This window comes from Struthio camelus, chromosome W, assembly GCF_040807025.1.
Source record: "Struthio camelus isolate bStrCam1 chromosome W, bStrCam1.hap1, whole genome shotgun sequence".
In the NCBI taxonomy this organism is placed as follows: domain Eukaryota; kingdom Metazoa; phylum Chordata; class Aves; order Struthioniformes; family Struthionidae; genus Struthio; species Struthio camelus.
The window spans coordinates 26624979-26651730 of NC_090981.1; the positions used below are offsets into that span (position 1 = coordinate 26624979).

Here is a 26752-nt window from a genome sequence, read left to right on the forward strand (position 1 = left end):
AAAAAAAGAAAAAAAAAAGTCAAGAAATTACATTTAAAAGTTAGAAAAACCTGAAGAAAGGAAAGAAAGCATGGAGTCAGCTTTAACACTGATAGTAGAGTTTCAGCCAAGCAGCTGAGGGGAACTGAGGGATGTCACAGTGCACAGTTTAAATTTTGCACACTGTAGGAAAAAGCAGATTATCAGCCAGATATCAACCACATCAGTCCACTTTTTGGTGATGGCCATGCCCCTGACATATCAGGATAAGATGCATTCATTAGCAGCATCAGAGGATGTCACTTGAAGGGGGTAACCCATCTTTTAGTGAGTCAGAGAATGATTTTTTCCATCACAAATCAAGCAAGCTGTCAAATCAGACCTGAAGGGTAACTCATGAGCCCTAGGCATTTCTGGGATGAAATCCCTTAAGAGCCAGAGATTAGCCACATTTTGTAACTTTTTCCTTTCTGTAGGAGAAACTGGAATAATCAGCCTCATAGAAAGTAATTCCTAGGTAACTAAGAGTTATCCATTATGTTTCTTAATAGTCCATTATCAGTTTCTGTCATCATCCCAGATAGATGCATTCAGGAACTAAAAACACAGAATGGGAATGGCATGTTTGGTAAGCAGCTTATATACAGCACGAATAATCCTTAAATTTAGGCGAATGCTTTGGCTGTCGAGAGAGTGTGTCAGTCACGGAGCAGCCTCCATGCAGAGGCCAGTACTTCTGTCTGATTCTCCCAGGTGCAGGGTGTATATGGCTACCGCCGTATAGCGGGTACCAGTGATTCACCATATCACTGTAAATCTCAGCAAAGGGACAGAACTTCTTGAACGAGCCTGAGATTTTCAGATTTCTAACTAACTCTGCAGGTCACCTGACGTACTCAGGTAACACAGAGGGGAGGAGGACTGCATCCTTTTCGCTAGGACATGGACTGCCCTGGAGGGAAAGGCAGTATGTCACTGAGCACTGGTAGCGTTCTTCAGCCTATGGTTCTGGCACACATGTCCCCCACAATGACAACGGTCACATGTTCTCCTTGAAAAACAAAAGCAGCTGCTCACCTATGTTATACCTGATTGGCAAACAGAGCTGCTACACAGGGTACTATAGGCAAAATCTGGTTCAAGAAGTCGGTAGAAATTTACTCCAATAGTTGGCTAATCTATGGCCTTTTGGAACAAGGCAGCTTGCTAGACTGGGTAGCTAAATTTTTTCGGTAAACCAGTGCAAATCACAGCATAACATGACACATCAGCTAAAATTACAGTAAATCTAAATGATAGCAGAGGGATGCCTGGGCTGCTCGAGAACGGTCTCACAATCAGTGACATACAAGTATAATACACATATTTGTTTTCATTTTAGCATACATCCATTTTCTAATGTAGGTACTACTTCCTATGCTCCTCCATGCTCATCCTGCTAGGCCAGCACAAATTATCATGTAACAGAACTTTTAATGCTATCTTAACACTGAATAAAAACCTTTCTGAGTGGCATATGGCAGAGTGCTATTTCCACATCACTTTTCACATTTCATCATTTTCAAATGCCACAAGAAAACATTAAAATGAAGTCAGGGCATCCAGATATTCATATATATTTTTGAACTTTGATCCTGCGGAAATACTCATGAGACAAGTATCTCCTTTGAATATTCATCTAGATGAAAGAACAGCTGCAAATTTGGATTTCTGACTTAGCCATTTGGGCCGAAATGCCTCCCATAATTCTGACGCATGCATGCAGTTGCTCACAATATTATCCCACTTCCTCCACAAACAACTCTAGAGCAAAGCTCTGTATACCCAGCTAAGAAGCAGATGTGGTTTATGGTATACAACAGGCAACATACCGACTTGCACTGATTAAAAAATTAAATCTCCACTGTCTAACAGCTTGATGTGAATGGACGTTATTTACAGAGATAATGAGAAAAAAGGCCGAGGGTCCCAGTAGGTGCCAATATACTACTTGTTCTGGAGAGTCATTAGTTATTTTGCTTTTAGAAAGTATGGCAGTCTGTAAAACAGAGCAAGAGTAAACTGAGTCTCCAGAAGACAGGAAGTTTGGTATAGTTGGCCTTTTGGTGGCAGAGAAGACAGAGCTGGAGGAGCTTTGCATACTGGAACAGGCACAGGATGGTTTCTGGCATGTGTAGGGAAGAAACCTCTCTTAAAACGCACAGTCTAACATCCTTCCTCCTAACACCACTGGCTGACGGGAAACAGACTTCCGGACAGTCGCTACCTCTACGTGTAGCATGGCTGTTATCGTGTGCATCTTATTATGAATTAACACCCATATGAGAATGTTAACGAGGGAACTATTGTTGACCGTACACATTCTGGACATAATACATAATGGTGTGAATTGCTAGAAAGATAGTCTGTTTTGCCAGAAAGATTTTGTTGGCGTTCCTTAGAAAAGCCCCATCTCCCTTTTCTAGTGTCATTTCCCCCGGTCTTCTTAAAGAAGATAAGCAGAATCGCACTCACTGAAGAGGATATGTTAGGAAAGCTGAACCAGTAAAGAGGATGAAGTTTGTGAGAGGGCTGAACAGAATTGCTGGAGTTAATGGTTTTCCCACCTCCCCATTTCTTAAACCTAACAGTTTGCATCCAAGTTCTTTATAGCACTTTACGGCACATCCAAGCTCTGAATCCCTAGAAATCCCTGCAAGCATTTGGAGTGGAAATCCAAGATCGATTCAAGATCAAGTCAAACAATGCTGTTAATCTGCAGTTACAGGATCCTAACCTCACAAAGGACATGCCGAAATAGCTGAACGTTTATGATTTATGCTCATTACTGCCTGATGTGAATAGCAAACTGGCAGAGCTCCCTGGGAAGTGTCCTGAGGCTTCTCAGAGAAAACATGCAGTAGACACTCTTTAGGATAAGAAAAAGCAAACAAACATATTCTCTCTAGGCCACTTGCATAATGACCTAACCCGCAATGCAATCTCCAGCACAGCTGCCCAAGTCAGCTCACTGCATGTAGGAAAGCTAGCAATGGAGGGTTATGTTGTCCTCAGAGAGGGGCATCTGTGAGACATAACTAACATGGTCTAAATTCAGTAGGGGCCAAGGGGTCTCCTCATGCTAAAAGAAAATGCTGTCAGGAGCTTATTTCTTTGAGGGGCAGCCTGTTCCCATTCCACTGAGTTTGCAACAGGTTGCATCAGATTTAATTTTGGAAAGAAAAATTCAAGCTAGCCATCTCAATGTACCATTTTTCCAACACAACAAATAACAGAGATGTTTGCAGTGTGCTGAATGGATGTGCAAATCCTCCCATCTTTCTTTGAATCAGAACCGACTTGTTGTAACGGAATTGGCTATGATCCCATACACGTAGGGCCGCTCTGGCTTTATTATCGCAAACTACGGCCTTTAGCTATATCTATACAGTTAAGAAGTCAGATATAACAGTATTCAAGTGATTTGGAAGCTAGATTCTTCTGCAAATGCCACTGTTACTGGATGTGAGCAGAAGGTTAATGGTGTTGCCTTGGTACTGTGTATCCTCTGCGCCTCTGTGGATCCGACGACTTACATCACATTGCGATAGCTGCAAGTGCTGATTGTTATTTTCAGACTCAAACACTGCTTTTTGGCTTGGAGATTTTATACGAAAGTTAGGAGAGAATTTTTGACGTAGGTGGTTTACTTTGTGCAACGTTCTCAGGAAAGTTTTGTCAGGTGCTTGCAAAACGTTGGACTTTCCAGGCATACAAATACTTGTCGAGTAACTGGTGAAGACCAGGCTGTGCATATGGTCTGCATTTACAGAAATTACTGTTATTCACTACAGAAATGATTGTAACAATAGTGGTGCATGTACAGAATGGTGCTTTCCAGAAGAGTAGAGTGTTTTGCCAGTGAACTAGTGCACTACTGAACTAGTGCACTAGAGGTAGATTACACAGTAGTAAAAAATTCTTAAGTTAGTGAGGCAGAAATAGTAACATACTCTCTGTCCCAAATTTGCAATTGTATTTACAACCTTGGACTGGAGGGACTGGAGCGGGGGACTGGAGTCACTGATATGTAGATAAAGGTGAAGATAGCGCTGTTGTAGCTGATTTCTCATTCTGTTGAACAGAGATTCTGTTTAAATAACAGTACAGTTTAAAAAGGTGAGCTGCAATGGCAAAGCTGTCTTTGCTGTTTGGAGAGTCATTACTAGGACACTGGCTTTAGCAGAGTTTCAGGAAAGTAAATGAGGCTTTAATCTGGCCCATTGGGTTCAGACACGGACCTCATCACATCCTAAATTACAGTGAGAAGTACATCAAAACTCTCATATCCTTCACTAAACTATGCCACGCTTTTTATAAAAGCCGAGATGTACATTAAGACAGGCTCGGCCATGTGTAGACCTAGATTTTATGGTATTCTGCATTCACAACATTTCCTCTTTTGTATTTGAAGACACACTTACAATCAGTCAAACATGTTTTCTTATCGTGTTTGTTGTTCGTCTTCTATTAACCTTATCTTATCTTGTCTTCATGTGAGGAATTTGGAGCAGGAAGAGCAAGCTTAGCATCAGACTTGGAGAAGGAAGGAAAGCTCTTCTAAGCACAAAGGAGAGACCAAAGCCATTGTCATGGCAACAAGAATCAGATGTGAACGCTGCTGTTGCCTATATTCTAGTAGATAGGTTAGAAAAAAAAAAAGACTTCCAAATTGGAGGTGCAATATTTCTGGTTAAACATTGCATCTCTCTAAATTACAGCCTAGGTCTTATAAATAGCAGAGAAGAAGATGCAGAAAACCAGATTTGTATATAGATTAATCTAAAGATATCATTTTCTAGAACGTGGAATACTGTATAGCTATTGTATAGAAAGCAAGTCCTTCAAAGAATACATCCATTCCCAGCATTTGTCTCTTAGCTTTTTATACTGAGAAAAATTTTCAGTTTTCCAAATAGTAGCTCCTAAAGAAATAAAATTATTTCCTAAAATTCAAAATACAAACCAAATCTGCACATGGTAGTATAAAAAATTGAAATGAAATCTTTGTAATCACTTCCATAAGCAATCTAAAAAGTGCATGATTCTTAAATGTGTTTTCATTTTTGCCTTAAAAAAAAATTGCGTACATTTGAAATGGCTTTCAAAAGAGCACACAGCCACCGATCCTGTACTATAATCCACCTATATTTGCAGAATGCATTAAATACACGCAAGCGTTATGTGCCAAGTATTTAACACATTAACTACTCAGGACATATTAGAAAGTCTGAAGGCAAAAGCTGGGATTCTGTGTCATCTGTTCTTTTGCTGACGGGAGTTATGAACCGTACCACATTAGGTCTAAGGGAAAATTTCTTCTCTCCCGTTTATAACACGACACAGTTTTGTTAGCCTTCCATCTCAAACGTGCCAATGCTAGCTAACCATTGCCTAATATCAAATCTTTTGTTCCTCGGCCAGTCCGATGCAAACCCATCTTACCTGACCCAGCGATCTGCTTTCCAGAGCCTGAGCAGCGCTCTCACTTCTTCCTGCCACTACTGCTCCTCCTGCTGCGGTGGCCCAAGCGTGACACTGCCAGCATCCTCTCGGCCTTCTCCCTACCATTTGTCTTTGTCAGCCAGGCCTGTCTCTACATCTGTGTCTTACTGAAAAGAGAGCAGGTATCTAAGCCAATGTCAGAAATTTTTCCTAGAGAAAGAAAACCGCCAAACAGTTATGCGAATCTCCATCACGACCTGTTGGCCTTTCAGCCACCGAATGTTACAAGAGCATTTCTCCTGCAGTATGAGCCAGCATGCCGCCTATAGAGCATCTAGTGATTCAATATATCTAGCATTATACAGGTGATAGTCATTCTTATCACTTATTAGCATGGGTGATAATCACCAAAATGCTCTTGTGCTTTGTTTAAATTAACTGTGATTCAGCCCAGCTACAAGAGGGCGATTCTGCTAATGGGCAAAGAAAGTCACTTGGGCTTGAACAGCCCAGTGTCCTGTGACAGAAGGTACATACGCACTATTAGTCAATATAGCCTACATTTTAGCATTGACCTACAATCTTCACTGACACTAAATTACCATATTGCAGTATCCCCAAAAACTTCCTTATGCCATATTCTTTTTTGCTTGAAGACTGTCATATCCTACCTGTTTGATCTATTGAGCTAAGATGGTATCGCATAAGATGCAGCAAAAGTTTGCCTTTCCTCACTGCTCCGCATGGATGCTACCACGGAGTATCCTCCTGTACAAGACTACCAAATGCTCTTAGTACCTCTGCTTCACAACAAAGTGCATCACCACAAACACATCAAAACATATCCTCTGCCATATGCTCTGCTCCCCTCTAAGATAGTGGGATGTGTTCAAGGTTTCTGTTCTAATTTTCAAGATTCTTGACCTGGGACAGAATAAATATCTAAATAAATTATTTCCATGGCAATATGATAGTGGTAGGAAACTTGGATTTTCAGTCATGATGAAATGTTCAAACACATATGGAGGTTAGAGCAAGTAAATAGTAAATAGTAAATAGTAAATTTGAATAGTAAATTTGCGCAAGAGATGAAGACCCTCAGAAATTTCAAATTTCAAATACAAGGTGCTTCTTGCAATTTGGCCTGTCTAATAGATCTAAAAAAAAGTTCTTCTCCATCAAAAAACTTTCCTGAACTTACTCTTTTCCAGTGTGCAAAAGTAAGACGAGATGGTTACTTACATTCACAGCAACTGCTGTTTGCAGAATTTTCTCTGCTCCTTTTGCCTTCAGCCACTAGAGCAAGCAGTCTTTCAAAATAAACCTGAGGAATGCTGTTTTTTTGTGTCTGTATTACAGTATTTTTACAGTATTTTTGGAGTATTTCCACACCTATAATCTCAAAATTGACAATTTCAGTAGCATTGCCCTTATCATAGAAAACTCCTTAGGTAGACTTTAATGAAGGAATTTAGGAATACCCTCAGGTCCTAGATGCAATTTTTATACATCCTTCTGTTTATCTGGGTCAGTACAGTTGTAGGATCTGTCTCTTTTTCAGACAGGGGCTTGTACTGTTCATTCTTCTCAGAGTGCAGAAACAAGCCAAACGTCTACTTTTTTTTAAAGAGCTTCTTCATTTGGGTCTACTGACATGTCAAAAGTTATCCTCACATTTTCTCTACTCAAGCTGAAAGGATTAACAGTTTGTGTTTGCAGGATTATGTACAGTGTCCAAATGATATAAATTCATTTGCTTTTTCCAAGATCTCCAAACACGAGTTTTGTAGGGTTATTTGCTGATGCCCAGCTATGAGAAATACTGTAGCATTCCAGCCAGGCTGTCACCGACTGCTGTCGTGCCAGCAGATGCTGTATATCAAGCTCATCCTCCTATTGCTAGTCCACGAAAGTAGCCATAGCAATTCTCATTGTGCCCTCCAAATCCTGTAGAAGTCTGCCACCATCTCATCAGGCTGTATGTTTCTGGAGAAAATATGAATTTTTGGATACCAAAAATCTCAGCTTGCCAAAACGCTGTAGGTCCATCATAGACGCAAAAAAAATGTGCCATTCATCAGAAACTTTTGTTTTTAATTGCTAAGTTTCATAACTCATAGTCACCAGGCCAAGTTCCAAATACATAAACAGCAAGGTACTTCATTGCTGTCCCTGGGAGATAGTCCTGGCTAGATGCTCTCTCAGTCCCATTTTCTGCACCAGTTTTCCACTGCCAAATTTCCTTTTTCCTCAGATAAGTTCTCTCTTACCTTGACCAAAGATTTTAGAACTACAGAATGTCCAATTGTTTTAAAATAATTACATAATCTCAAAACCTTGCTCTTCCTGGTAAGAAGAGTGGAATGATAAAAATACTGATCATCTGCTGGCTTTCCCCTCTCTTGTAGAGCGTTTAACATTTGAAAAGCAAGCATTTCCTCTGTGACCAGGAACGATTTACCACGGACTTGAAGGTGAACTGTGTTTCTAAGATTCTACATTTACCTATTGACTTTCTAGCCCCATGTATTTATATATACAGATTTTTACTTTAAAAACTTAGGTTGCCCTGGAGTGTCAGCCTGCTACCCATCCCTCGAAAGGGCCTAGCAGATCTTACCAACGACAAATGTATTGCTGTTTTCCCAAAGAGCAATGATTCAACAAGGCCTGAACTCTGGATTAATATAATTGCACATTAATTTCAGATTTTCCAAACACATAGCATTTTGTCCTTTACATTAGACCAGACCTCTGCAGTAACTGCAGACTTTCTCCCGTAATAAGAGTGATACAAACAATAAGGAAAATAGACTTAATTCTCTCAGAAAGTTCTTAAAAGGGACTTTAGGTTTTGTTGCAATATGGACACCAGCTTTTCAAAACTTTTGTGTCCCTATGTCCAAAATGAAAGGCAAAACAGGTCGAGTAGCATAGGAACCTTTCCAGCGTTGACCACTAGAGTGCAATTTACTGTTTCATACCTGATCCGTATAGCAGTTACGAAACACTGGCAAATCCACAAGCAAACAATGCCTAATAAGAGCAGAGTCCAACAAAATTCTGTCCATCCATGCCTATCTGGGAAGTTAGCCAGTTTTGAGCAATCTCAATTTTCTTTTTGCCCATGGAAACATCCCTTTGATGATTGTACGGCTGTGATGTATTACTCCTTTTTTAAAGGATTCACATTTCCTCAGGTTCAATTTCAAACTGGCTATCTTCGGTTTTCACAGGCCTATTGTAAATATATTCGTCCTTGTTCAAAGGTTGTATTACGTAGCAAGATACCATCTTTCAGCAAACAAGCATTAGCCTTCAAACATGGTTCGGGGCATTATGCAAGACAAGAACAATCACTTTTTATTATCACAATCACGGTACGACCATGAAAACATTGTTCCTTTGCCCTTTGGATTAGCTTCCACTTGCCAATACCTACTTTTAAAGCCAAATGTAACATACCAAATTAAACCACGTATAGGTGCCAAGTTAGCACATATTAAAACCAAATTGATACAAATCCTTTGAAATTCAGTTACCAGCTTGATCCAAATCTAAAATAGCGTTGCACTGGCAATTACCCTCACTTTTGCAGTAACTGTAAACTTTCCCCTCACCGCATGCAACCTTCCATTATACCACAGTCGGTATCTTTCTAAACCTGCTTATCTGCCACAACACTTTGGGGGACTTACGACTTCAGCAGTGCCAAACTGAAAGAAGATGTGTCTACAAACATTCAGAAAAAACCTAATGAGGGAGAGGTTTACCAAGAGAACCAGCAGGTCATAGCTCCTCATGCGCATCTGATTAGCATCCTTGAAGCACCAGCTTATACTCATGCTGGAGTTCCTATTTCAGCTTGTGTTTTTTATCATAGTCTCAAGAAGGAACCCAGGCAGCCTAGTAAAATTCATACCTTGACCATAGTTTGCAACGTGAAGGTGAACTGGACTTTTACAGACTACATTCTGAAATTCTCAAAGTTGTGACACAGACCATATAAATTTTCTAGAGACGACATAGAATCTGTGTGTGTTGCTGCAGGATGTGTGCATGTGTGGGTATTTTGTTCTGTGGAAGACTCCTTACAAATTTCCATAAAGCCTTGAGGAAGGAGCTCTCAATGCCTCTTTTTTTGTTACTAATAAACATCGAGGTGATGGCTGTTTAATGTTTACCCCTCCCATACCGATCTCATGTTAGACCACTGAACCATAACTAATCTTTTCCTTGGTTTTAGGAGGGAGCTCTTGGTTCCTAGCTGAGAAGAACTTTCTGGTTTTCCCCACTTAAATGTATATTGCCACTGAAGAATGAATCTATAGCTGGCTTTTCTTTTAGGCTCGCATTTACTTGGTTCACTGTTTCATATTTTATATATTAAAAATACCCTCCCCACTACAGACTGGTTACTACTTGTCCAAAACTTTCAGAAAATAAACAGGAATCCATTTCTGAATCAGATCTGCAGAGCTTTGTCAGTTAAAAATCTCCCAAGCTGTAGGTTTCGCATTTCAGCTACTCCTCAAATATTCTGTACTGGAAAGTTACCAATTGCCCACAAATCATGGAGTTTCACACAGACCATATCTTAAAAAGAAGCCTCCACAAATGCAATTTGTGAGGCACCTCTCCTATCAGCAATTAACACATTTATTAGCCAAAATAAAACCTAATTCAACTCAAAAATTAGCATTTTGGCTTATATTCCAGAGGACCAGATTTTGATGAATGAAAATTCACAACTCATTTGCTCTGTTTTGAGACCAATTAGGTGGATAGGTTGGGGAACCTCTGTGCCAAAACCATTTAAATAAGCCTGCCTTACACTTACATTGGAGCCACCACTTGCTCACAAATTTCACAGCTTCTATCCTTCAGCCAGGAGCCAAGCCCCTATTGTATCACCAAGATGTAAGCAAAAGCAATGAGATTGATTTTTGCACTGTCAGATGGACCATTTCCTTTTGGGGTGCAATCCATGTTTCCTTATCTGGATGAGGGACTTTTACTAGCATGTTCCATTCTGAATTTACGCATTTATAACAGCTGTATTCAGTCTTTTGCTGCACTGCTTGTCTGTCTGAATCGCTTCTATCAGACTCGCATTATTTTTCTAAAACAGCAACGAATTCCAAACTAAAATAGTTCAAAATATATTGAACAAATTATATTCCTTTTCATTATCACAGATATTAAAAAAGGGCTTTGGGAACAAAGATCATGGTGATAAGTTGCACCTCCCTCATGCAGAACTGCTTCTGTCAGTGCATGCGACAAGTGAATCGGATGGAATGTAGGTGTATACTGTCTCCATTAGGCAATTTAAACTTCAAATCCAGATTCATCTCTAAATGTGCCCACTTCCAATTTTCCCTGGAAACATTCAGTGCTGCGCAGCACATCAGGAAGAACATTTCAGATAAATAAAGGTGGTTCTTTCTCTCAACTTTCAACTATCATCTTTGGCCTCACATCTTCAAACATGCACCAGGATCTTGTACAAGGTCTAGGTATCTAGCAAAGTCTTCTTTCCCCGTCACAGGAGAAGGCCCTGCAGCACCAGCGGAAGGGAACATGTCACGCTATTACCAGCCCCTTCTTGACTTTCTTGCTCATTTTCCCAGCTATTCCTTTGGGTCACCATATTGAATGAAGCCAAATATGTCCCCAAAGGGTTTTCTGAAAGACACAAGACTTTCATATGAGTTGGATCAGAAAATCTGCATTCCCCTCCTCAAATCCCTGTGGGTCTTGAGAAGAACTGCTGTAAATCTAAAGTATTACTAATGACATTTAGTCATCAAGCAGCTGACCTTCACTGTCATCTGGAAGTGAAGTTTCCATCATCAGGCTCTTTTACTTCTTACACCTTTGAAGCTCTTTTCTGTTATTAAATTCCAAGCTGGCCAAAACTTTAATATCTCCTTTTTCATAGAGAACTTCCTGATCCAGCATGATCGGATTGCTGATAGTCTCTTTAATGCAACTTGACTGTCTGGTAGTTTTATGGCCAAGTTTCTCAATATGCCTGATTTTTTTTTTTTCCCTAACAAAGACTTCATCTGTGCTTGCAAGCCATTTTCCTATTTTTCCTGGAAATCCTCCAGCTCTCTTCCTTCTTTCATTAAGAGCTTAACTATTTTTATGGTCTTAAAAGATGGCAGAGACATTCAAATCTAGCAGTTCCAGATCATATTTTGCCAGATCATACAATACATATATAATACCTATCATAGCATTTGGTTCGAAAGACTGGTCTAGAGATACTTCTTGCTTTTTGCAATACTATAGGACAACTGCTATGTATAGAAATTTTTGTATTTGACTTGAAGTGTATGTTTACTAAAAAATTAAAAAGCGGTGAATGATTTTGGTTTCACTGTTTTCTTGGTGAAGTTCTTCAGCTTCAGAGCCTCTTTAAAGAGATTTGAGAAAGAAACAATTAATTTTTTCAAAATTAATCAGGCTGTATATCATTCATACTGCAGAGATTTGTACACATAGAAACCTACAGTTTGAGTAACCTTTCTTTAAGAGTTATATATCTATAGGGACACTCCCACCTGTTTCTTCAAGTGTATCACAGAAAATAGAGAGGGTTAGAAAACATCTGACACACGGATCCTTGCAAAAGCAGCTCAGACCAAAGGAATTACATGTTTTCTTGGTCACTGATGTGAACAGGTTGATCTTGGAGGGTCCCCAGTACCCAAGCTTGTAACACTGGATACCATAAAGTCTCTTATTTACAGGTTATTTTTAGAAACTGGAGGAAGTAATGGAGAAAGAGGAAAAAGCAAAGGAGATCATTTTTGAAGAAATCAAACCATTGGCAAGTCACTATTTCAATTCCTTTCCCTTTCTTGTGGATGGGTCTTTAACCTAGAGCCTGTCATTTTAGAGATCAACAGAAATTGAAGACTATGTTCTTACATTTTACCCTGTCAGGTCTTCAAAGACTGACTTCTCTAATAGGCTATATATATATGTATATATTTTATATAAAACACATTTGAAAAATATTTATTATACATTATATGTAATAATATAATATATATATATATTTAAAAAAAGAAAGTGTATGTACTTTCTTTCTTTGAACTACCTAGACTGCTGAAATAGTATTGCCCTTGCTTGGGAATTCTTTTGGTTCTCAGAGACCAGCTCTCCCAATACAGTCGCTACGAATGGAAATGGGGAGTCTGGAAAAGTCTGAAAAACTCTTCCGAGCTGGCAGAAGATGCAGAATCCAGAGCTCTGGGGCATGCACAGCTCTTGGGTCCCAAGCTGAGCCTCACTTGGGCCTGACAGAGTACACAAGTCCGAGTCTTAGGCTATGCTACCTGAGCCAAAGCTTAGACGCAGTGTCCTGGAGCTCAGCTGAAACAAGCATCAGGCTGATAGACCTCAAATTCAAAAGAGAAGCTGAGAGATGATTCAAGACAACAATCCTGTCCTTGGTAGGGATGTACTCTCTTCCAAGCAGTAAAGGCAAGGTGCGTGACCATTTAGGGACACGATCCTCTTGTTCCATCAGAGACAAAGCTCAAGGCAGAAGTTTTTGCCAGCAATTACATCACTGAAGAGAAAAAAAAGAAAAAAGCTGAGGCATTTAGCTGGCATATAAAGAAAGGAGAAAGCAGCACACCAAGAACTGCCATGTTAGAAATAGACATAAAAATAGACTAGCTATCTGAGAAGACCACAAGGTACTTAGCAGGTCATGCTTTGCAAGGAACTGAGGCACATTGCTCCCTGCATCCTGGCTGTGTGTGATTCACAGCGGGTGGTAGCGGCAAGCAGGACAGACACAATTAGGGTTTTAAAAGTCTCCAGTTTCATTATACCCATAACAGGAATGGGTTTACAGACTGCTAGTCAAAGGGCATCATCCCTTCAACATATTCTTCTTACTATATGGTGTCTGTTACACTATAAACCTGAAGCTCTGGAATGTATGATTAAAAAATATCCCATCTTTACAGTTCAAATAGCACCAAGTTTACATTCAATAAAGAAATAGTTATTTCATTTTCTCATTACCCACAGTGTTAGTAAATAATTCATATGAAAGAAGGAGAGTAATCTAAATAATACATTATTGCCACTACATAGAAATTCTGGCAGACAAAAGCTAGTGATACAACATATATCATAAATATTAATTAGTTCATAAAATCTGTATATTAAAAGACAGACAAATCCACAATTTAGGACTGTAATCTATAGTTTGCCTGCCTGAAAATCCCAGTATTTTTCCAAAGAAGATTTAAGCTTATTCTAGCTTAAGTCTTTTTGTATATTCCCTCTTTCAGAAAATGAATTACCTTTTGCTGATTTTTGTTGTTGTTGCAAATTCTTAAATATAATTCTTAAAAATATATAATCAATTATTACAAGAGCAATTATTCTAAAATGAATAGGACACCTAATTGAATCTCTAACTTTATATATAATTTTATACTGTCGTATATAAAACTACTCACCACAAGTCAGAACCTGTTAGATCCTTTACTAAGCAACATATTTCAGTGTGCAAAAACAGAAGTTGAAACAGTCATTGAAGAACAAGTATCTCCTTGAATATTACATTCAACAGCTGTATTGCAGAACATATTGGGTAGCACTTTCATTATAGAAATTATTGTTTAAAATGTGTGTGGAAAGATGTGGCAGCTGTCATGTTAAAACATGAAGTGCCAAGGTATAGAGCAAATATAACTAATTATATTTCAAAAGGAAAAGATCATTTTAACCGTAGCTATAATTAGTAGAATGATAACTGCCCAGATCATCACATTGACATTAATGGATTCTGGAGTAGGATGACCTTAGAAAGGTGATCTTCAAAATGAATCCATATCCACTGCTGTGTGCTTGAGATACATGTTACATACTTCTTTTTCTTGAAATTTCAGCTTTAAAATTATGGGGCTTTAAGTGGTATGTGTATACGCATATTGTGTATACTTTTATACTTCTAGCTAAGACTATTTGGTCCACCATCAACTAGTCCCAGACGGAAATTTATACTAGTTGTCTTTGGTACTTATTATGAAGCTCTATCAGCACTTTGGGAAACAAGTCTGTGAAGCATCTACGACTGTTCAACTCGTCACATGTGAATATACTCTATTAGTATTATGTACTTAAAAGCATTCCATTTAATTTTAGCCGTAATGTTATTTTGACTGTATTTTCTAATAGCAATTAGTTATTAGTCTTATATTTGTTAATTTGCGCAGTGAAGTTACAAGAATAGCTTCTATTCTACTACTCTAAAAAACACAAAGAGAAATGAGATTAGTTCAAGACAGTAAAAAATTCTTCTAGCATTTCACACCTGCCATTATTTTCTGTTATTTTAGCATCAGATTTCTTTTGTGAAAGAGGAGGTACCCATTCCCTTCCCGTGCCCTGCAGTCACATATATTAAGGTCTCTGCACTCGGTATCTATCTTCATCTGTTTGGCACCTGTGAAATAAGATGGCATCTTTCATCAGCAGTGCATTTCTCTACAGAAAATCCTCATTCCCAAATATTACTGATTTATCAAACTTCTTAAAAAAAAAAAACAAAAACAGCAAACATGATTCCTTTAAGTTAGCTGTTGTTAAGGCATTGATGACACTGAACACTTCTCACAATAAGATTTTCTTTTATTAGAGATCTTATATTACATTTCCCCAAATGATATAAAACCTTCCAAGAGAAAATATCAAAACCCTTCAATTTAAATCAGTTTGTTTCAGAGACAACATGAGCAGGTAAAAACAAAGACATTTAAGATAAAGGAATGTAAAAAAATCTCAGTACAGGTACAATTCCGATATTCTTATACAGCATTGTCTTTAAAACAATATTGGTTGAACGTAAGGATGCTTGGTTCTCTTAACCAGTAGTTATAAAACCAGCAGCTATAAAAATAGAAAAAAATAAAGAATATGATGAAATTAGATGGCAAATGCACAGAAGAACCAGAACTTGAAATCTCTTATGTAAGTACAGTGTAAGAATTCACAATAGCTGTTGAAAAGCATCAACAGCCACATCCTGAACCAATTATGGCAAAATCTTTCATTAGGCTTTGGAGTTTTAACTTAAGTGTTTTAGGAAAGGGCTCCAAACTGAAGACTGTTCTACTGTTGCATTAACAAAAAAAAAAAAAAAAAATCTGCTGGTTAAGGAAGATTCAGGCATCATGATTGTACAGCTGATGATAAATTAAAAAGATACAATGCTATGAAACATCTTTTGGAAGCAATTCCAACAGGCAAAATACTTTAAAACTTTATTGCATCAAGATTTTACTTTTCTGATTAACAAAATTTAAAATAGAATGAGAGCTCTCTTGCACAGAACACACAAAAGTCTCTGAAGTGTTTTAATTCTTAAAATGCAACAAAAGAAATGTTATTAGAACCTTCTGCTGGCAAGTCTACCAAGCGGTAAGTTCCAACAAGAAAGAATAATATTTTCAAATACTATAACTAAAAAAAAAAACTTACAGTACATGTTTATTGCATGAAAACATCCATTTATTGGATCCATCCGTTTCTTCCATTTATGGTTAGTGGTTTTTATGTTCTTGACATAACTTGCACCAGATCCTGCTATATATTCCATTAATTACAAAACATACAGTAGATTGAGTTAAGTAGGGAAACCTACGCAATCCTGACAGAGATCCAGCCATGACAATGTATGAATTAAAACTTACTTTCATTTTCTTTAAGATTGCCTGTAGCTACAAGATATAATTTGATACGCTGTGGAACGATAATGATCAAATTGAGAACAGTTGGCAATGTGAAGAGTTACAAAATAGCACATCTTTCTACCAGTTGACTTTTCATGCATTATTATTAAAGAAACCGTGACATATGGAAAAGCAAAGGTTAAGCAAGAGATGGAAAAAAGGGATATGAAGATAAATAAAGATCAGTAAAGGGGATCATACTCAAATGCATGTTTGTATGTTTTAACTGTAAACAGTAGTTCTACATAGGGAAATATTTTCCACACTCAAATGGCTTCGGCACTAAATGTGAGTTAGTTAACACATGAAAAAGCAAAAAGAGTAAGAACCTACTTTTCAGTAATGTGCACACTGGCGATGTTGCATGAGGATGCAAGTTTGAATAAAGATGTTTAAAATAGAGGCACATGATTCTGAATGCACAGGTCACCACAGTATGTGACATGCAAGCACAACTTATGATGGGTTTGCAAACTATGTCTTGCTCTCTATCAAATCTCTGCATCAAGTTGCAATTTCCTTGAAAGCAGCGGAATTTAGATTTTACAGTAATTCTTGATTTTTGTTGTTGTGTTATGACATCATTTTAATACATTCATATAGTCAACATGTTCAGAATAAGATAGCACTAACTTGGTGCAGGAGGACATAGATCAGAGTGCGGCCAGCATTGTCAAATAGGAGATGCACAGTTTAAGTATTATATAAACTACCCTTCCCCAAAAACATTAACGTAGACACCAAAATTGTAACAAGACGTATCAAAAAATAAGGCACATTTATCTTGATATGGTAATCTTGAAATAGAAAACTCATTTCAGAGAACATCAATATCCAAATGAGTTTTGTAAAAAATCTTGTATTCATGATAATTACTGACATTTCTCATCATATATGATAATGGAATAATTGCACATATCCCAGTATGTCAAGTAACAAAATGGGAGTTTTATTAAACACGTTCAATGCAAAATTGTTCTGTAGATTCATATTTTCCTAGTTACATAACTCAAGCAAATGGTAGAAGTACTAAAATCTATCATCACTTGTCACAAGGACTGCAAGCTTTCATTCTACCACAATTCAAAAAAATCTCTTTTCTGTTGAATAAATTGAAATTAATTGTGGAATAAATTGAAATTATTGTCATTTATGCAAATGATTGCAAATATTTGGACATTAGCTACTACCCAAGAACATTTTATTCCATTTTAATTCCAAGCTGCATCAGGGATTTCTACATTGAATTATTTGTACATAAATTTATGAAGGATCAGCAAAACAGATTGTTTAAAATCCAAACCCCTCCCTACGAATACTAAAATAAGAACACCAGATACACCATTAGTTAGCATTTAACCTGAGATTTAATCTGTTGAGAGGTTAACATCCTTTGAAATTTCTTCACTTGTTGCATTAACTTATACTGATGTTGGTATTTCACGAAAAAAATAAACAAACAAAAAAACAAACAAAAAACCCAAGAAAATTGCTTACAACATGGCTTTTCACTGTGTTGGTCAAAAAAAACCTACAGAATGCATGTTTCTTCTCACAGTATCCAGAAGCTGGAATAATAATAATGTGCTTCTTATTGCACGTCAAACTTGGAAGAGATACAATTGCAGATTCCTCTTCTCTGAGTATTAAAGTCAGATTTCATCTTAGCCGAATCCGGAACGTATTTATCTCCATAGAACTCATATTTATTTCACTTATGTTTCTGGCATCTGGAGGTGAATGCATCAAAGATAAAGATGTGGGTGTAAAACTTTCCACACTGAATGTATTAAAGAGTTTATGCACCTTTATCTGGAAAGAAATATATATATATTTATATTTAGAAAATAAAATACATACCTTAACATTGACTTTAACTTAATCTTTAGCAGTGATCCCAATGATGCATCTCCTTACAGGTAATAGCACAGCAAATCCTACACCAAGGACACCAAATATATCTACATACCATGTCTCAAATGCTATGCACTAGAAAAAAGCATCTTAGGCAGTGTTCACTTGTCACATTTCAAAGCAACTAAATTAAACTTTAATCAATACACAAAAAAATTGATGGAAATATTTGGATTACAACTCTTCCTCTTTCTAATCACAATAACAGTCTTCCGTTAATAAAAGTCCCAAACCTATTTCAAGATTTGATTATGAAAATCCCACAGATTCACAACTATCCAGCCCAAGATCTGTAATCTTTAGAAACAGGCTGTATAATTACAGCAGTTACATATCACAACAATTCTACAGCATGGGTAACATGCTCAGATATTCGCAATGATGTAGGTCATACAAGTGAGCAGGAGTAGACAAATACATGCTGTAAGAGGTAACAATTTTCAAAGTAGCGGTCACATGACTTGTGAATATATTAGGTAATGCTATTCAGACAATCCACTTAAGAACTGGTGATTCAACTCTTTCTTTGATAAACTTGTCTACATTACACTATTTTAAAACTATTTGAGGAATACTGATCAGTTACTTGAAAATAATATTTACAGGAAATTAGTAAGATTAGAACTCCAACCTAGAGGTTTATTTACCGATGCTTACACAGTAATTTATACACAAGAAGTTTCATACCTTTATCAAAAGGAAGACACTATACTCAGCTTTCAAGATAAGCATAACTAACATCCTGAAACCATAACTCTTGAGAAATAACTACTAAGATTTCAACCACAATTTGACTTTAATATCTATGTTTTTGCAAAAATTACACAGTGAGATACCCATAAAATGTCACTATACCTTTCCCTGAGTAGTAGAACAGAATAGACCCACGTCTCTGTTTGAAAATCTACAATCAAAACCCTTCCTGTGAAGGATCAGAGCAGCTTCATCAGATGGCTCAAAATCTGCCTGCAAGTAAACAAAAGAAATAAAAGTTACTCAGGAAGTAGCATAGCAAGCAAGACGTTTTAGGACATCAGATTGAACAGCCACCTTTCTTCTAAGGTTTATAAGACTAAATATCAAAAGAATCGAATAGCAAAGTGATTTCGGATATACAAATTGCTATAGAACACAAATCCTATGTTAACCAAGGAGTTCAAAGTCTGATAGCTATGTACATAAGTGCAGACTCAAAATTTAAGCGTAGCTAAAGTAGCTTAGTGTAGTTGTATTAATTGGCTTCCTAGATAAATTACAAGGTAAAATCAAAACAAAGTAGAATGTATGTGGTAATTGCAATAGCCAGCTTTAATTATTTGTAGCGTCTGTCTTCCATTGATTTTTCAGTTTGCGCATCTGGTCCCTAAAAATCTTACTCAGCTTAAAGTCTACAGGAAACCATACACAAATATTATATACACAAATTATACAAATATCAAATAATTTACAAATATTAAAATAAATTCTGTGTTTGCATATAGAATATACGGTGCTCTTAAGCCTCAATAAGCGTTATGCAGTAATCTCAACTTTGTAGTTTGGACCAAAACACTAAAGTCGCTTAGGTCAAAATGGCCACAAGATACACTATCATATTAATAATGGCATCTTGTTTTGATGTGTACTTCAGAGAAAGTCAGATCGTGCACCTGTCTGGAAAGCTGTTTTTACGCTGTCCTGCATGTTGCAAGCTGTTTGCTATATCACTACACTTACCTTAGTACTTTATTTTCTCTGATTTTTTATTTATTTCATTGTATTTTTCTTATTTTACTTTCTTCAGCTTTTCATCTTATTATAGTTTAATAAGGGGATCTAATAGAGATGATCCTGACTTTGCCTTGCTAGTTCTTCGGGCTAATATTTTTATTTCTACTTTACTTACTTTTTGTACTGGTGCTTTCTCCCAAGTGTCTGTCTCTGTCATGAGTTAGCTTCATTCCAGTACTTAAGGAGCATCTACTACCTGGGACAAAACTGCCAGTTTTTCCGATGCCAAGTATGTCAGTAAGTGTTAAGCTTTTTATTATACTTTAACCCTTGGGAGTGTAAGGTATGAGAGATGCTTCACATCCAAACCTATCTCCTCCTAATAAAGGAGATCATGGCACTGAAACCAGCTTATTTGAAACACAGTATGACATAGTTGCATTGCACCACAAATTCACAGTATTAATTACTCACTGAGGTGATAAAAAATAGTAAGCTGATAAACTTTACATCTGTGTTTTACTAAGTTCCTCATTTAAAAATACAAAAAATGTATTCAACTGTATTTGGGCTTCAGAAGAGATACTTAAATAAAACATTGGCAGGTGAAAACTTTGCATAGCTTGCAAGGCATGAATAAATCTCAGTTTGAGAAGGTTTCTCTAAACAAAATGGTTTGTAACAACCTAATATCAGGTTCTTAATTAGTGAATTAGGTCCATCATGAGCCTAGTTAGACAGGTTTACAGCACTTCAGATCCTTGAGGGTTGAAAATGTTCTGCGTTGTTTATTAGAACAGTGGCACCATTTTCTACATTAAATAAGGTAATTAGGATGATGTAACAAAATTAACTTCAGTTTCCAACTATGAAATGAGAGGCTTGGTTTTAACTGTCATTGATGTGACATATATTTGAAATAAAGCACTGCACTTAAAAATACATGTTTTTATGCACACAAAATAATACTGACTGCCTAAACATCAGATTAGTGAAGTATTAAAATTCATACTGCAAGAGCCTGACTTCCTATGGGGATAAAGCGAAGCTAGAAATGACAAGCCAGTCATGGATATCAACATTCCACTCTATATCCAGTGGAATTATCTTGTAATCATCTCCATAATAAATGCATTTCAAATGACAGCATGACTATTTCAACTCTTAAGTTTTTCAAAATTAAATATTATCCTAATTAAGATTCAGAATATTTAAAATAGGAAGTTATTTAATAATTAACAGAACGTTTAGGAACAGAGCTTTGCCGAGTATAAACCTCTATGATACAGCAGTCAGGCATTTAGACTTCCCCGGACTTTATCATGCACCTAACACCCCTGTGTAAAGGATTAGGCTGTTTTAACTTACTACGAAAGGAGATGCAAGATCTAGCAAGTTACCACAGCCTCTGCATCTACTTTAACTTACCTCTTCTTGTACCAGCTCTAGGTAAATTAGATTAAGTGTATGCAAGCCTAAGGGAATATCTGAATGATTATGAACCTAATTTACATCACATATACCTTCTAAATTTGCCTATAACTGTATGAAAACCTGTATCCTTTTTCTCAATTTTCAGCAAATGCCAATATCCTTAATCCTGTAAAACTTCACAGCAATGTAATATGACAAAAATTCCCAAACTATTGTACAAACAATACTGCATTTCTCAGAACAGCTGCCAAGGCTTGATTTGATTTTGATCTCTCTGAAAAGTTTAATGCTGTCCTCACATCGGCTATCTCATAAGCAGTATCTCAGGGCAACATTGCTAAGATTTTGATGACAAAATCACTTAAATAGCTTTTATCTGATTACTACAAGATAGTAGACATGCACTGAAAAGTTTAAGCAACAGGACAAAAAATGTATTTATATTTAGCATAAAAGAAAAAATGAAGTCAATTTTTAAATGCTGAGGCCCAGTCTATTTATAGTAGGTAAGATTTTTGTCAATCCATTTATAAACTAGGGTTTTATTTAAAAACGTCTTTGAATTTCATCTTCCCAAGGCATTGCATTCTTCCTTGACAGGATGATATATCTTACAACAGCAGCAATTCTTTCCTCTCTGAGGGGAATAATTTAAATGGAAACAAGGAATTCCCTTACATTTTTTCCTCATTTATGCTTTAATGCACTTTCATGCATTCTGATTTCTGCCTTAAATCTTAATAATTCTCTATTTTAATTGGATACTCTTTTTCTGTGAAATTGTAATTATACAGTCTCTTGAAAATCAGTTCCAACAGCTAAAGCAATGTAGAAGTTTACATTTCCGTAAAAAATTGTATTGCGTCAATTAATAAAAATTACGACATTTGTCACTCATTCTTGGGAAATGGAGAGAGGAAGTAGGAAGTGAGGAGAGAACTAAGGAGGACATTCTGGCATGCAAGAAATTCACTGCAGGGCATAGTATCATTTCTGCAGTGGGGAAGAACTACTCTTGCCTATAATGATAGTCCTCTTGGTGTACAACTACTACTAATTCTCCTTTTGAAGTGCACACACCAGTACTGCAAACTCAAGAGCTGTCATGACACTTGAACAATCACCAGCATGGAGGCACAAGTTTTCAGTTCTTGTAGAATTACAAAAGCTAGTCATCACACTCCAATTTAGGAAGGTAATTTGTGAATTTTATATATAATATGAGTAAAATATTTTACTAGACTATATTAATAAGCTGTATCTTATGTTTGCTCATTAAAATAGTAATTCGACTTACCTTTGATTGGATTGTCCTCAGATTAACTACGTGCATGTCACAAGGCATGGATGACATGAGCGGAGAGAAAGTATTTAACATCTCAGGGACACCTGAATCTGCATAAATTGTCATTGGAATTACAGGATGATTTATGAAAGCAGAAGTTATATGACTAAGGAGTGAGGGAAAACTGACTGAGGACTTGTCTTCATTCTGCAAAATACAAGAGAAAATACTTGTAAAGTCAACTTAATACATTAACAAGTCTAAACTTCTAAACCCATTTACTTCACATGATTCTATTAACTTAATAGAACACTTAAATTTACAGACTGACCATTTAATTACTTCTTGACCTTCTGATCATCCACTAATTCTTTCTTCTAGTAGTAGGAATACCTACTACTTTTATAAATCTTTAATACATCTTTCAAAATGATCCCGAGAAGGGAATCTTCATTTACATCATCGCTTAGTTTTCGGTGTTATCCCTCAAACACATAACCTAGAAAACATTCTTGCCCTGCAGTCTCCCTCATCAAAAACTATCCATAATGGCTTGCTTATCAACATTTACTGTTAGTCCCCTGCTGCTCACTCTCCTCTCACTTTGTGCTGGCAACCTATTTGTCTTCAACGAGGTCGGAAATTTGTTAGTGGAACGTACTGTTTGGAAATGGAAGGCTGACTTGGGCGGTGGGGGGAGGCTGAAACGTCTTGCTTGAAATTTAGTGTATTTGACCCAGTTCAGGAAAGAATAACAAACTCCCCGTTCACTAGCCCTGCAATTCTTAAGCACTTGATCAGAGGGGTCAGGTAACTGCCCCAGAGCTGGGGACTTTAAGCTTAATCTAGTTGCTCAGTGAAAAGTATTTTCAAATTCACTCTTGAGGATACAAGTGTACTTTTCAAGAGCATCATCTTTTCTAAACAGTTTCGGAGCAGAAAGAGCCTCTCGTTCTGGGCATTCTGAAATGCTGCACGTATTCTACCAGCTTGTATCACTGAAAGTGCTCTGAACAAAATAGCAGCGTGAACTAGAAAACAATTTAATAATGCTTCTGTTTTCCGCATGGAAAACTAAGCTATCATTTTTAGTACATTCTGTAACATAGGGGAAAATAACTTCCAGTAAAAATGCTACCTTCATCAAACAAGGGCAAGCTTGACTACTATATGCTCAAAAGAGCGCCTGTGCATGCTGAGGCGTTTGGGCCCCGGTTGTGCCTACTAGTATGATTTGAAATAGAGCTGGCAGAAGTGATCTCGATGCATCTGAGACCAAAACAAAAATTCCCATGACTGCTGCTTTCAGAAAAAAGCATTCTGCTCAGCTGCAACATGAAATTCAGCGCCATGCAGTAGAGCTCTGTGGGCAGACTTCAACATTGTATCTCTTTACTCACAAGCAGAAGAATTCCTGCATAACAGTTCTGTTACCAACACATAAAGTGGTTTAGAAAAACTGTCACTCAAAATTAGAATATAATATAAAAATAACCTAAACTGACCTCTGCGTAGAGTTCTCTGGTCAAAATCACAACATTAGAGGAAGCAATTCAAGATATTTGAATAAATATTTCACAAGATGAGTGTAGCTTGCAAATAAATTGTTCATCACACTTAAAAACTCTTATCTAAAAATTCACAGATTTATCAACACACAGGTGAGATATTTATTGCTCTTTTTATTGCTAATTGCTTTGGTATTTTCTGGAACTTATGTGACACACGGATGAAACAAACACAGCTGAACTACAAAACTCTGAAACATTTACCTGCTTCTCATTCTTCTAACACACTGGTTAAAGAATACACAAAATATAGGGCTTCTGATATAATAAAGTTATTTAGAAGAATATCTTAACGTTGAAAACGCTACTGCAAATTGTCTTTCCTATGTTAGACTGAAGACCTTTCACAACATTGGAAACCTCCATCTATTTATTATTTAAAGTTGGAAAAATTCTTGATAAAGCTGTCTTATGACTCCATTATTCCTTATGACTCCATCCTCTCCCCACGTGTAGGTTTCACTTAACTGAAATCTACGTATCATACCAGCTATACAGACTTCCAAGAACATTAAAATCTCAAAAAAGTCAAAAATATTACATCCTCCAATGTGTAAACAAGGTAGTTTAGAGAAAGGAGTAAGTGACTCATGACCATAGCAAGTTACTACTTCAGCAAGTTGTTCCTATCTACTCAATATCTACCTGAACGCTGACAGCCAGCTAGTCCTCCCCAGGCTGCTGCTTCTACATAAATTTCCTATCCTGATTTCCCGTATTTTCTACTTTTTTCAGATTCATCTGAATTGTATCCTCCCTGCCTCCCTTTTCCTTTTTTTAAATCTAACTTGTTAAAAATTTTTCTGGAAGCAACTGCAACCAGCATCTTTGTCGGTCTTAACTGCATAAAGCCTGCTTTTAGTAGGTGTGTTTCAACATCACGGCAGCAGGAACTCGAGGGACTTTCTCCATCTTTTACACAATTGTATTTGCAGTGCTTTTATGTGCCTGCAGAAATTGTGTCACAAATCCAAAATGGCTAAGTCCAAGCATTACTGACTTGAACTAGCAACAGCTCGTTAAAGCACCATAGAAGCCAGAAAATAGACCAACTTTAGAAAGGAATATGCAGTTCCAGAACGTCACTGAATACAAGATAAAAGTGTGGGGACACTTATTTTGGTTCTCATTTTTCTTTACATACTTAATCAAATAAAATCCTACTTGTTCATAATTAAATAAATGTTTTTTAATGAAAACCTCGCAGAGGTAAATTGCTCACAACATAATATCTTAAGCTTTGCCAAATTTAAATTTGCATTTTATGATAGGCTGAAAACACAGAAGTAAAAAAATAAATGGGAGATAAATAATCCCCTCCTTTGCTTTATGTATCAGTTCATCATAAACATAAAGTTACTAAAATTCCTGGTTTGAGGTGTGCATGCATGCACATGCATTTATTTATAATTCTGTAATACCATTAAACATATATGAATGTGTAACAACTGAAAATACGCCAGAATTGAACTGATACCAGATGGTAATTTCTGCTTTGTTCTTGGTTCCTTTCCTAATAAGGACTAAGTGTTTGCCTCTTTAGCAGCTACTAAGCATTGAGGCTAATATCTTCATAGATCTATTATGATTCCAAAATTACTTTCAAAAATGGTAACAGTCAATAGCTGCAAAGTATAGGAGTGCCCCCCCAAGTGCATCACCACATTTATCTACGTTGAATTCCATCTACCATTTTACTATGTGCTTACTCAGTCTTATTAAGTCCTCCTGCAGCTCTCCAGTTAGTCTCAATGTTTCTTACCTGCATAATTCAGCATCGCTGGCAAACTTTCTTGTCACTGTTTTCCACTTTTCCAGGTAGAGTACCAGCAAGCTTTCAGTTTGAGTGACTGCCTACATGCCCACCCACAGCGCACGTACATGTTCTTTCAAAGAATTCACCATTTTACCCCAAAAGGAACAGCAAGTGTTTACATTGTTGCCATAAATGCTCTAAAGTCACAATGTATTTTATCTTCAGTTTTCTTTTTATTTTTTAATCATTTTTCCGTAAAATAAGCTGATTGCTTGCATCTGACAACTTGAAATGCTCTCCTAGAATGTTACAAATTATACTGTGAGTCAGTCAAATAATATATTCATCCTATTATAAAATTCAAAATGAAAGATTTATCAAAAGCCCTTGCAACTGGTTCCTGATTCGAGGAGTGTGACCTAAGAAGCAGGAGAAGAAAAAATGACTGTCCAACAACTGTAATTATTTGAGATCAGTTATTCATGTACACTTTTATACTGTGGGCACACATACCCCCAAAGCATTTACAATCAGAGACTCTGCCTAAACAGTATCCAAGTTAATATATTTCCTCTCCCTCTTCAGTCATCCCTAAACACACACCCTAAAAACACGAGTGAGCAAGAGGTCTGCACCCTACACCCATCACTGTGCCCCTCACTCCAGAGTTCTCAGAATTAAGGGACTCCAAGGAGACAGAAAGAGGAAGAATGGTGAGCACTCACACAAACAACTCCTTCCTTTGACAGGTTTTATCTACGTGCTAATTATCACTGTGGATGGCACTGTAAGACATCTCAAACATTTAGCAGTTACTTGGAAAAGGGCATCAGGTCCTTGTGGGAATAGTGAC

At 37.0% G+C, this 26752-nt stretch overlaps 1 protein-coding gene across 2 annotated transcripts in view; it reads right to left on the bottom strand.

Moving 5' to 3' along the window:
* Positions 1-15117: 15117 nt before the first annotated feature.
* The window catches only part of LOC138064096 (alpha-mannosidase 2-like), a 126219-nt gene continuing 114584 nt past the window's right edge, over positions 15118-26752 (bottom strand). For both annotated transcript variants that reach the window (XM_068925059.1, XM_068925060.1), the window contains exons 20-22: positions 22588-22782; positions 19002-19112; positions 15118-18044 (exon numbers count right to left, since the gene is read on the bottom strand). In XM_068925059.1, coding sequence (XP_068781160.1) covers positions 17892-18044; positions 19002-19112; positions 22588-22782 — 459 coding nt within the window. In that variant the 3' untranslated portion in view covers positions 15118-17891. The remainder of the gene's footprint in view (positions 18045-19001; positions 19113-22587; positions 22783-26752) is intronic.